This window comes from Salvelinus sp. IW2-2015, linkage group LG30 (genome assembly GCF_002910315.2).
Source record: "Salvelinus sp. IW2-2015 linkage group LG30, ASM291031v2, whole genome shotgun sequence".
NCBI classification, from domain to species: domain Eukaryota; kingdom Metazoa; phylum Chordata; class Actinopteri; order Salmoniformes; family Salmonidae; genus Salvelinus; species Salvelinus sp. IW2-2015.
Window position 1 is genome coordinate 11,606,335 of NC_036869.1, and position 13,453 is coordinate 11,619,787.

Here is a 13,453-nt window from a genome sequence, read left to right on the forward strand (position 1 = left end):
GAACACCCCCTTTATCTTTTGTTATAGTTCAAAAATAGCTAAAGTGGGTCTTTCAGCAGCAGAGGAAAATGTCCCCCCCACATTTTTTGGGGAACAACCCCATGAGTAGGGCACTGCCAATGAGGCACTGCCAACATATTACATAATTGTCTGCACCATTTGAAGGGAGCTTCCAGGCTACAAAGCAGACCTTTGTTGATTATCTGAAGRAGTTCATTCTTAGTTTGTTTTGTACGTATATGCTCTGGCAAACATCCGTGGTATGGTTTCCAATCAGGTTTAATATGCAGGCAATACTGAGTGACCGAACTGCAGACACAAATAGGATAGGTTTTTAAAAACCTGATTGTGTAGCCCACATCAAATGCTTTTGCTGATAATACAGAATATTAAATATTTGAAATGAAAGGCACCAAGACCCATAGACATATAACCCCTCAAGCATTTGAATAATGCTGTCAGTGCTATGCCATTGACACAGCTTCTCCTTGTTTGAAACAGGTTAAACACACAGGCAGGAAAGTTTTCGTTCCATGARACCACGTTCTGGACACATCCATGCCAAAGAATGTCCCTGATAAGCCCATGTTCTGGAGGTTTTGTTGTTTTTGCGGTGTTTTATACCATTGGGACTTAAATGACATTTTACATTTAGACTCCACGTAGACGCTATAAAGCGGGCTAAAATCTAGGCTACTTCGTTTTTGATGTATTTAAACTGGAGTTCTCATTTTTTCTTTTTCCGGCTTAAGAGGGTGTGGTTTTCAGAAAGTAATTTCAGTATTTTGTGCCTCGGTATTCTTCTCTCGAAACCAACAGGTTATAGGCTTCTACTGTGATAACCTATTGATACAATTTCACCGGCATGTGAAACAACAGAGAGAAATCTAAACTTGACTAGAAACAGTTACATGGTGACTCTTCTGAAATGCATGAGGGACAGTTCGCAGTCAATCAGACGTCCAACCCAAAGTTTCCCGTAGCCAAGATAAATACCATATTTCTTCTCTCTGTCCTCTGCTGGTAACCACCGCCTACTTACTTGCCATTGGACACCTCCTGTTCATATTGGACACGTATTTGTTGCATTCCAGTATATGAGTGGTTGACAAGGCTGACACCGGTCCGGGAGGCGTGACCGACCGATGACTGTCGGAGGGGCACAGGGACTGAGACAGTCGGACGATCATCACATCTTGAAGGTGAAATAACCTGCCGACTGTCCTGCTGCGCTGCGTCTCCAGGAGCCGTCTGGTGTAGTCTAATAAAGTAGGTCTACAGTAGCAGCCTTGAAGAGGAAGAAGAACCACATGCATTGGTATTTCCTCCCTCTTGTCTTGCGCAATATTTTCTAACTTTTTACTTCTCAGGTTAAACAGTGTACGCAAGAAAGAGCATAAATTATTTTAGTGTAGCCTATACCAAATGAAACTGAATGTATGTCAACGGTCCCTCAATTTTTTTGACACTGAGCAAATTTCAGGTCAGCTGAGCGCAAACTTGAACGTTGTGAAAATTCTGTGCAGCTTCCAGCACGCGTTTACTGTGAACACTGGGCGTACCTGCTTCAAGTTACAGTTTTAACAGTGGCCAAGTAGTCTTCTGTTGTTATTTGATCACGATGTAGTGGCCTACTGTCAAACAATGGAGAAAATGCATCCCTTAACATTTTAACATGGAAATAGCTGTTATATCATTCAGCCTACAGTAGCAGCTAATGTGCGGTGTTCAACGTAGGCCTACATTCCATTATACTTATGAAAAAAACCATGCAGGGCTTGACATTAACCGGTTTATCCACTTTATCCATTTATCCACTACTTCAGACAAGGAGGTGACTGAAAATGTTGTGGTGTTTGATGCAAGAAACCACTTTACAAAATAAAATGCATTATAATTCCCATACCATTATTAGAGAGAATCAGACAAATTATGCTACGCTCTACCTATTGGCTACTTCGTTTATTAAAACTTGTGTCAAAATACAACACTGTCCCTTTAAGACCCGAAAAACTCTTTACCTGACTCGCTTTTCAAAGATGTCTAGATATGTACACGTTTTGTGCTCTTGTAAGAAGTAATCACTCCCCTATTGCTGACTACACATTTTCTATAACTGAGCTAATAACTCACTAACTAGCACAGGATATGAACAAAATGTGGCTACATGCAGCTATTGCTTTGATCTCAAAACAAGTGCATCTACTCATGGCCACAGCTGTAAACACAGTCCAGTTCAAAGTAAATGGCACAGATCCATATAGCAATGGTCTATTTGCATATAGGCCTACTGCAGCTCTGATTGGCTATGCCYCACCTGTCTGTGTAGAGTATGGGCTGAGTTGTGCACAATAGAATCCTACTCCTATGCCTACAACAAAATATCTTGCTTGTTTCGGTATGTTGCATTGAAATGGCTAATATTGCTTTGATTCGATCACTATTGCCACAGTAAAGGGAAACGTTTATTGTGTTATTTAACAGGGAAAACTATAGAAAGGTCAGTGAAATTCTTCTCTTCTTCTTCTCTCTCGGGGCTACTGCAGCTTAGAGGGAACATTGGTCAACATTTTAAGTTATAGTATTTGATGGGGTGAAATGTGTTTTTCTGATTTGTGGAAGAGAGCAGTCAGAAAGGATATTTCTCACTGATTGGTCTGCCTGCCTCTCCTTTTGTCACATACTAAAACATGGGAGATGCTGAAGGGCGAGATGTATACTGTAGGTTTATGTGAGGTCTTGAATTAGTTATTATTGGGTGTCAACCAGTTGCTGTCAGTGACGTTTAAGATGAGGGAGGATGATCGTTCTTTTTATGAGCATTGCCTTGTTTCTATTACAGCATATTGGATGACTTTCATTAATATTTCATTGACCCAGCTCAATGTAATATCAATATGTTTAGGCTACTACATGATATTAACATTTTCCCTATACCCATRATGAGGTTGCTACAACCTAGACTCTGAATGAAAGTTTACAACYGGTGCACAGGTCAAGAGAGAAATTTGAGTAATCAAGGTGACAAACAGTGATTACATTCAATACCGCCTTGCACACTTTTGCCTGCATCTAGCTGATATAGGGTGTAATCATTAGTCCAACAGTTGCAAACAATAATTTATTTTAGACAAATTCTTGAATTAGTTAAAAAAAAACTTTTACCCCTTTTTCTCCCCAATTTCGTGATATCCAATTGGTAGTTAGTCTTTTCCCATTTCTGCAATTCCTGACTCGGCAAAGGCGAAGGTCGAGTGCCATGCGTCCTGAGAAACACGAACCTGCCAAGCCGCACTGCTTCTTGACCCACTGCTTGCTTAACCCGGAAGCCAGCCGCACCAATGTGTTGGAGGAAACACCGTACCACTGGCGACCGAAGTCAGCGTGCATGCGGCCGGCAGTCGCTAGAGCGCGATGGGACAAGGACATCCCGGCCGGACAAACCCTCCCCTAACCCAGACAACGCGGGGACAATTGTGCGCCGCCTCATGGTTCTCCCGGTCGTGGACAGCTGCGACACAACCTAGGATCWAACCCGGGTCTGTAGTGACGCCTCCAGCACTGCGATGCAGAGCCTTAGACTGCTGCACCCCTCGGGTTTTAATAAACGTTGTTCAACAGAATCGGCGGAATGAATAATACATCCCTGATCACACGCAAACGCAGTTCACAATCATAGCAGCCGCATACAAACAGCATGAGCATTTTGTTTGTTGCATTATTCCTTCTCTCATCTACATGCTCTCCTCCTCTCACCTTTTCCCTTCGCTTGTGGACTTCAGTGCACAACACATCAGCAGTCTGTAAACAGGTGAAAAAACCTTTTCAAGCCAAACCTTAATTTCATAACTGCTACACACAGCCTAAGTCATTGTCACCATATTAGCTAATCAACCTAGCTACTAGAACTAATGCATTAGTAAATCATGCAGTAGAGWGTACAGTCAGCAAGCAGTTTTGCAGTTACACCGGCTGGCCCCGGTGGGAATAAATTTATAAAACCAAAAGCTTACCTTTACTTGGAAGAGGTCCCGTTTTGCATCGCCATAGCCAGCTAGCTAACATAGCATCCCTCTCTGTTTGAGCTGGGTGTTTGAATAGGCTAAACTAGCAGCTGCATTCGCTAGCTAAATTAAAGTGAAAAAAAAAATACATCTCTCTCTCTCTTGCTTCTCCTTAATTATTTAATAAAAAAAATTATTAAAAACTGTTCCAATATTTTCTTTCTCTCTCTTTGAGTCAACTACTCACCACATTGTATGCTCTGCAGTGCTAGTTAGCTAGCTGTAGCTTATACTTTCAGTACTAGATTAATTCACTGATTCTTTAATTGGGTGAACAACATGCCAGTTCATGCTGCAAGAGCTCTGATAGGTTGGAGGACGTCCTCTGGAAGTTGTCATAACTACTGTGTAAGTCTATGGAAGGGGGTGAGAACCATGAGCCTCCTAGGTTTTGTATTGAAGTCAATGTATCTAGAGGAGGACAGACGCTAACTGTCCTCCGGCTACACCATGGTGCTACCCTACAGAGTGCTGCTGAGGCTACTGTAGAACTTCATTGCAAAACTGTGTTTTTATTAAATTATTTGGTGACGTGAATATATTTATTATAGTTTAATCTAAATATGATAACTTTTTTAATGTTTCACTTTTTATTTATATGAAATTCACTGAGGAGGAGCCTCCACGGGTGTCAACAATATTTTTCGGCCACGGGTGCCACAGTGTAAATCCCTCAGTCGCATAAGCCATGGCAAATACTTGACAGGGTTGAAAATAGGAAATGGGTGTTGATTAAATTATATTACTTGACTGCATATGCCTTGTTATCATGTCATCTTTTTTTAAGGATCCCGTTTTTGAAAGTGTTGCAACTAAGTTGCTGTTCATAAGCAACTCTGTTTTATCAGATGTGGGCATGTGGCCAATATCTGCTAAAAAAGTTAGTTACTGTGTAAACATGTCTCTGATAGTGATTTGTGGTTGGATGACATACATATGCTGTATGCTTCTGAAAATACATTATTTCACCAGTTCAGGAAATTAAAACTTGATTGCTTGATTAAAAACAGATTTGCGTGTTTAGTTGGTACGCTCCCATGACATTTTACGTTCTAGTCATTTATCAGTCGCTCTCATCCAGAATGATTTACTGGAGCAGTTAGAGTTCAGTTTATACATGGCACTGCTCAGGAAGATATCTGACCTCTGTTCATCTTCAAGGTTGAAGAGTTCATGTTGTTCCTCTCCCTGTTCCTCTCCCTGTTCCTCCCCCTCCAATGTTAACTGCAGATTAACTGCAGATTAAGGCTAACTACTGTTAATAAATTGTCAGGTCTGCTGCAGGAATCGAAACATGTCTGGTGTATTCTGGCCTCCTGTCCCAGGCCTTGGTGTCCTAGCCAGGTAGGGCCAGCATAAAGGGTGTCCTCTGTTTGCCTGGTTAAACCAAACTGAACATGAACTCACCAGGCTAGTCCTCTCTACTGAGGTGGCAGCATTTTACAGAGGGGCTGTGAAGGGACCTTCACTTGGACTAGAGACTCATTTTAAAGTAATTGAACTGCTGGAGCAAGTAGTGTGATGTGTTGATTATTTTTTTAAATAATAATTTTCATTGCCATTTCATTCAACATTCAAAGTTTTCATAGCCTGCGCTGATTGCCAAATGCACACACCCCAAATGCTTATTGTCTTGTTCATTGTTTCCGTTTTTTCATAATTGCACCTAATTGAAGGAACTTTTTTAACCTGTGTGTCAGTTATGTTTGGGGAGTCCTCCAGCAAAGGTGATGTTTTCACTGCCAATAGTTTTACTTGCACTGCCGTTTTCAAATAAATTGTCATTTTGAACCTATTTTTGTTCTTAGTTATTGTTTTGAAGCCTTTTAAGTGTCAGCATTCAGAGCTGGCCTAGTCTAAATGTTTTTCTAATGGTGTTGCCCTCCTCTTTCAGTTGCCAGTCTCCTGAAGCTGTCCAGTCATCAACAATAACAGTCCATCCGTCAAACCATCCCTCATGGCAACGATCGTCATGGAGCGGATTGGGCGTCTGTTCATCAACCTCCAGCAGGTAAGGGCGGTACCCCAGATGCTGACAGAGGCCGCCCCCTCCATGCCAGGCACGCTACGGGACACCGAAGTTCCCGGGTTCTTCAGAGAGCGCTACATCCACGCCGGCTACCGACCGCTCCACCAGGGCTGGAGGTACTGTAACATGTACTACAATACCCATAATTCTATGTACATCATATCCGGTTTTATCATAGTAAAGACGTCTCTTAAAGAAGCGAACATAATGGTGTCCCGTCTCTTGATCAATACAGGTACTACTGCCTGTCGCTGTTCCAGCGTCACAATGAGACCATCAACGTGTGGACCCACCTGCTAGGGTCTTTCCTGGTCCTGGTCAAGTTCCTACAGCTAGCTGAGACGGTGGACTTCATCGATGACACCCACGCCTGGCCCCTCCTCATTCTCCTGCTGTCCTCCCTGGCCTACATGGCCTGCAGCACTGTAGCCCACCTCCTGGCTGCCAAATCAGAGTTCTACCACTACTGCTTCTTCTTCCTGGATTATGTAGGAGTGGCTCAGTATCAGTACGGAAGCGCCGTGGCTCACTTCTACTATGCTGTGGAACCAAACTACCACCAGTGGGTCTCCCCAGTCTTCATGCCCACTGCCACCTTCCTCTGCTGRTTGTCCTGCCTGGGCTGCTGCTATGGGAAGTATCGCAACTACAGCCTGCGGGTCTGGGTCCGGAAGGTGGGGCAGGTGATTCCCTCGGCTATGGCCTATGCCTGGGATACTAGTCCGGTGTTCCACCGCCTCCTCCGGTACCTCTGGACCACGTCGCACAGTGATGACATCGCTGCCCCGGCCAGTGGCATAGTCGGCGACCCGGCTATATCCTTCCATGGGAGCCAGGTAGCCTTCTTCCTGTCCAGTGCGTTCTTCTTCACCAACCCCTTCCCAGAGCGTTTGTTCCCAGGCCACTGTGACTTCCTGGGGCAGGGCCACCAGCTGTTCCACGTCTTCCTGGTTATCTGTACTCTCTGTCAGATCCAGGCCTCTCACCTGGACTACCTGGGCCGAAGGCCGCTCTACACACAGCTACACGGAGAGGGAGCAGCCACTGTCTATCTGGTGCAGTATGGAGCCACGCTGGTGGCCTGTGTCTGCATAGCAGTCTTCATTGCAAGGAAAGTAAAACGGTTGCTTAACTGCAGAGACAAGTCCAAATGAACTGGGTAGGTCACTGTGTAGGAGACTTACAATCACTTCCCAGTGGGAAAAACTGGTTGAAATCGGTTGACGTTATTACAGCCAAAAACGTTTGCCCAGTTTTGCCCGCTGGGTTGGTACCAAAGTTATCAATGTGGCCTTGTTCGACTCGACACACACTGCCTTCCTTAGCCTGCTCGAGTTTGTTTCTATAATATTATGTTTCTCTACAGCACCTGTGTCCTTGACGATAGCAGTATGTCTAATCATGTCTCAATGCTTCTGTTACACTTGTGCTAGTTTTGTTCCATGATGGTTTCTTTTTTTTTTTACAACAATGTATGTCTAACTACTGCCAAGAAACATTGTGATATGAGTCCTTGTCAGCACTCAAAAAATGAAATGAATTTATCTTAAAGGGATAGTTTATTCACTTTCAAAGTAGTATTATGTTGTTGGAAAAGGAAGCATACTGTGTAGTGGGTGTGATTCTGAATATCAACAATACTGTTAACTATTCTTTTTATAGGAGCTCCACATTTTAATGCCGATCAATCTATCCACATTTAGAGTACTTTTATAGGCAGACAAATTGACTTACCCACATTGCACTTTTTCACCTATGAGAGTATAAACTGGGTATTTCTCATGTGGGGTCACAAACCAAGGCTGTACTGGACCAACTGCTGAGAAAGTGTATTAATTAATCTGTCAATGTAAACCTTATGTCTAATCTGACATACTTTTCTTGCCACTGTACATGTATGTGAACCCATTGGAATTACCTGGATTTCAATTTGATCTTCACCTAAGTCACAACAATAGACAAACACAGTCTGCTTAAACTAATAACACACCATTTCTGGTATTTTTCTTGTCTATATTGAACACATAGTTTAAACATTCAGAGTGTAGGTTGGAAAAAGTATGTTAATTCTTAGGCTAATGACTTCTCCAAAAGCTAATTGGAGTCAGGAGTCAGCTAACCTGGAGTCCAATCAATGAGATGAGATTGGAGATGTTTGTTAGAGCTGCCTAGCCCTATAAAAAAACTCACAAAATTTGAGTCTGCTGTTCACAAGAACCATTGCCTGATGTGAACCATGCCTTGTTACCAACGTATCTTTAAAAGCCTTGATGTTCATCAGTCCACAGTAAGACAAATTGTCTATAAATGGAGAAAGTTCAGAACTGTTGCTACTCTCCCTAGGAGTGYCCGTAAGGGAAAGATGACTGCAAGAGCACAGCGCAGAATGCTCAATGACTTTAAGAAGAATCCTAGAGTGTCAGCTAAAGACTTACAGGAATCTCTGGAACATGTTAACATCTCTGTTGACGAGTCTACGATACGTAAAACACTAAACACGAATGGTGTTCATGGGAGGACARCARYGAAGAAGCCACTGCTGTCCAAAAAAAACATTGCTGCACGTCTGAAGTTTGCAAATGTGCACCTGGATTTTCCACAACACTACTGGKAAAATATTCTGTGGACAGATACATCTAAAGTTGAGTTGTTTGCAAGGAACACACAACACTATGTGTGGAGAAACAAAGGCACAGCACACCAACATCAAAAACTTAGCCCAACTGTAAAGTATGGTGGAGGGAGCATCATGGTTTGGTGGCTGCTTAGCTGCCTCAGGACCTGGACAGCTTGCTATCATTGARGGAAAAACGATTTRGTTTTTCAGGAGAATGTAAGGCTATCTGCCAATTGAAGCTCAACAGAAGTTGAGTGATGCAACAGGACAATGAAGAAAATACGCCTTCTGGAGTGGCCCAGTCAGAGTCCTGACCTCAACCCAATTGAGATGCTGAGGCTTGACCTCAAGAGAGTGGTTCACACCAGACATCCCAAGAATATTGCTGAACTGAAACAGTTGTGTAAAGAGGAATGGTCCAAAATRCCTCCTGACCGTTGTGCAGGTCTGATCCGCAACTACAGAAAACGTTCAGTTGAGGTTATTGCTGCCGAAGGAGGGTCAACCAGTTAATAAATCCAAGGGTTCACTTACTTTTTCCACCCTGCACTGTGAATGTTTACACTGTGTGTTCAATAAAGACATGAAAACGTATAATTATTTGTGTGTTATTAGTTTCAACAGACTGTCTATTGTTGTGACTTAGATGAAGATCAGATAAAACTTGACATTTTATGCAGAAATCCAGGTAATTCCAAAGGGTTCACATACTTTTCTTGCCACTGTATACACAGTATATTTTTATAGTAAGCACCTTGTGTAGTCACTGTATTATGTCAACATGCTGTATTATGTCAACATGTTCTTGTTGTGCCTTGAGAGTATTTATCTTTTACATAACGGGAGATGACGAAGCCTATCACTAGCCTGGTCCCAGATCTGTTTGTGCGGTCTTGCCAACTCTTATTGTCATAGCGCAAACCAATCTGGAACCGGGCTAGCCTATCACTTAACAAAGCCTTAACAAAGCGAATTAGAATAATGTAAACTTTTCTAGTCTTTTCTATATTGGGGGGCGGGTGAATCTAACAGTGCTTTTTTTTCTTTATGTATTTGTCACTTTGCTGTAACAGTTGTTTTTACTTGCTCACTTTAATCCTAGAATATATTTGTTTAGTTGTTCTCTGGTCTGGAAAAGTCCTGACCTTCTGTTGACTGAGTTTTGAAAGCTACTGTGTCATATTGAACATTTTCAATTGACATGGTGTCAAATGATGTATGTAATGGTCGTGATCGTACAGTAATACATGATTAGTTCATAATCTGTAAATTGTTGGTGCGTTTACGTGTTCCATTGCTACCTTTTTCTTTTGAGTGACCATGAGGGGGAAAAGGAAAATGTGTTCCCTCTTTCTCTCTCGCTCTCCACAGTGCTGTGATGCAACCCGGCTTTGTTAATGTTTACCCTTTGTCCATTACTCTCTGATTTCCAATTGTTTTGAACGCGGCAGAAGTCATGCTGGATTGACAGCATGGTCAATGTACTCAACCTATTCTAGCCCATGGTGTTGAATGTTTATCTTTGAAAAGAGACCTTTAAACCCTGACTTGGAACACACACCCACTCCACTGAATAGCAGGATGGTGATTGCTTTGCAACACTTGCAGTTAGCCACTGCTTCCTTCCAAAACACAACTTGTGTAATGTTTATGTCCAATGGCCGATGAGCACCGATACGTTTTATCTATAGTTTATCTTCATAGGATTGAAAAGGATTTGCAAGTAGACTGTCGACGTGATTCATTATGAAGACTGCTTGCTAGCTAAGATTTAGAAAGTATGACGTTGACATGATCAGTTCAATCAAAGATAGGATAGATATAACGTCATTTTATCTGTGGCCAATGACCATGAGCCTTCTTGGATGGGCACTTKTATTGTAACTCTATGGCAGCACCCAAGGGGCTTGCATTTTTGAGCTCTGCCCATAGATTTTGCGGCGTAGTATCCCCATGAGTGACAGAACACTGAGCCAATCACGGCGTAACTAGAGAACATTACCAACCCCTAAGCTCTGTATTTTCCGCTGTCTGCCCCACCACCACAGAAAGCACTGAGCTAGGCTTAAACACCTGCATTTTGGAGCTTACTCAAGCTAGCAAAACAAGAGCATGTTTGTATGTCTTTATTAACTCAATAATTGTTAGTTTATACATTGTTTGCAAACTGATATGTGACATATTAATACCCCCAAAAATATTTTATATATAAAATGTGTGTGTACCAGTCAAAAGTTTGGACACACCTACTCATTCAAGGGTTTTTCTTTATTTTTACTATTTTCTACATTGTAGAATAATAGTGTAGACATCCAAACTATGAAATAACACACATGGAATCATGTAGTGACCAGAAAAGTGTTAAACCAATCAAAATATAATTTATATTTGAGATTTTTCAAAGTAGCCACCCTTTGCCTTGATGACAGCTTTGCACACTTTTGGCATTCTCTCAACCAGCTTCACCTGGAATGCTTTTCCAACAGTCTTGAAGGAGTTCCTACATATGCTGAGCACTTGTTGGCTGCTTTTCCTTTACTCTGTGGTCCAACTCATCCCAAACCATCTCAATTGGGTTGAGGTTGGGTAATTGCGGCGGCCAGGTCATCTGACGCAGCACTCCATCACTCTCCTTGGTCAAATAGCCCTTACACAGCCTGGAGGTGTGTTGGGTCATTGTCCTGTTGAAAAACAAATGATAGTCCCACTAAGCGCAAACCAGATGAGATGGCGTATCGCTGCAGAATGCTGTGTTAGCCATGCTGGTTAAGTGTGCCATCAATTCTAAATAWATCAGTGTCACCAGCAAAACACTATCACACCTCCTCCTCAATGCTTCACGGTGGGATCCACACATGCATATATCATCTGTTCACCTGCTCTGCATCTCACAAAGACACAGCGTTGGAACCAAAAATCTCAAATTTGGACTCAAGGACAGATTTCCACCGGTCTAATGTCCATTGCTTGTGATTCTTGATGCTGGCCTTCTAGGCAGGGTTCCTCTGTCCAGTGTCTGTGTTCTTTTGCCCATCTTAATCTTTTCTTTTTTTTGGCCAAGATTAAGATGGGCAAAAGAACAGAGGAACTCTGCCTAGAAGGCCAGCATCCCAGAGTCGCCTCTTCACTGTTGACTGTTGACGCTGGTGTTTTTCGGGTACTATTTAATGAAGCTGCCAGTTGAGGACTTGTGAGATGTCTGTTTCTCAAACTAGACACTAATGCACTTGTCCTCTTGCTCAGTTGTGCACTGGGGCCTCCCACTCCTCTTTCTAATTTGGTTAGGGCCAGTTTGCGCATTTCTGGGAAGGGAGTAGTATACAGCAATGTACGAGATCTTCAGTTTCTTGGCAATTTCTCTCATGGAATAGCCTTCATTTCTCAGAACAAGAATGACAAGTTTCAGAAGTAAGTTCTTTGTTTCTGGCTATTTTGAGCCTGTAATCGAAACCACAAATGCTGATGCTCCAGATATTCAACTAGTCTAAAGAAGGCCAGTTTTATTGCTTCTTTAAGCAGAACAACAGTTTAACTGTGCTAACATAATTGCAAAAGGGTTTTCTAATGATCAATTAGCCTTTTCTAATGATAAACTTGGATTAGCTAACACAACGTGCCATTGGAACACAGGAGTGATGGTTGCTGATATTGGGCCTCTGTAGGTCTATGTAGATATTCCATTAAAAATCTGCCGTTTCCAGCTACAAAAGTAATTTACAACATTAACAATGTCTACACTGTATTTCTGATCAATTTTATGTTATTTTAATGGACAATTTTTTTTGTGCTTTACTTTCAAAAACAAGGACATTTCTAAGTGGCCCCAAACTTTTGAACAGTATATATATATATATATATATATATTTTAGCTAAACACGTGAAGCACAAAACAACTAGAGAACATGACAGGTGGCCACTGCTCTAAGACAAGTCAGAAATCCTAACAATTTGCAGGGCATTCACATTCCAATACTTTGTTAACTTCATGGCATTTGTAAAAAATAAATAAAAAACGACTTGAAGCCCACACCCTTTTCCTTTCGTTATTACTGCAACCTCAAACTCACCTCGCCCAATGAAATTGCAAGGAAGGATGTAACCGTTACGTTGCTGTCATTTCTGTCTCCAAGCATTTCACGCAGCTCAGCAGAGGGGCAGTGTTGAACTCTAGGCGACTGCTTCCTCCATGTGGAGAGGCAAAGCGTCTGATCTGAAACACAAATGATATGTATTGGTATGCCACGAATCCATGTGAATAGTGGGTATCCATCCATTGTCTCCATATTGTATAGTGTTCCCGTTATATCCCTTGAAATAATGTAACATTTGGAGCCTATTTTAGTAACCCTAGGATTTGGTTTGATTGATGTAACATTGACACATTACAGCCTACTACCGTTCTATGCTCCATCACAGTGCTGAAATTATCATTGTATTTGTCCTCTGCTTGTGCTCTTCATTAATGACTGAAACTGATCCACAGTGTGATTGGTAAATTCTGAAATGGGATTGTTAGCCTAAGGGCGTTAAGTGCGCAAATTATAATCTTGACACCAGTATACCAATGGGCATTTTAGGCTTAGTATCTGTTTTACATGTCAGCCTCTCTGTCCAGACAGATCTGTTTGTCTGAACACAGTTTCATCTCTCCATATTCTTTGACTTTGAGATCACAATGCTTCCCTTCAACGATCACAAGCAGTCCCATCCTGATGTAGACACTGATCAATAAATGGTTGTTGA

The 13,453-nt window shown here is 42.0% G+C and overlaps 1 protein-coding gene across 2 annotated transcripts; it reads left to right on the top strand.

Moving 5' to 3' along the window:
* Positions 1-577: 577 nt before the first annotated feature.
* Positions 578-12,737, top strand: LOC111955400 (membrane progestin receptor alpha-B). Of its 2 annotated transcripts, none has more exons than XM_023975636.2 (3): positions 578-1,318; positions 5,959-6,209; positions 6,329-12,737. In XM_023975636.2, the coding sequence occupies exons 2-3, from the start codon at positions 6,022-6,024 to the stop codon at positions 7,245-7,247; spliced, it is 1,107 nt and encodes a 368-aa protein (XP_023831404.1). In that variant the 5' UTR covers positions 578-1,318; positions 5,959-6,021; the 3' UTR covers positions 7,248-12,737. The 2 variants fall into 2 exon arrangements, with proteins under 2 accessions (XP_023831404.1, XP_023831405.1); XM_023975637.2 differs by having other exon boundaries at positions 578-1,269.
* Positions 12,738-13,453: the final 716 nt, after the last annotated feature.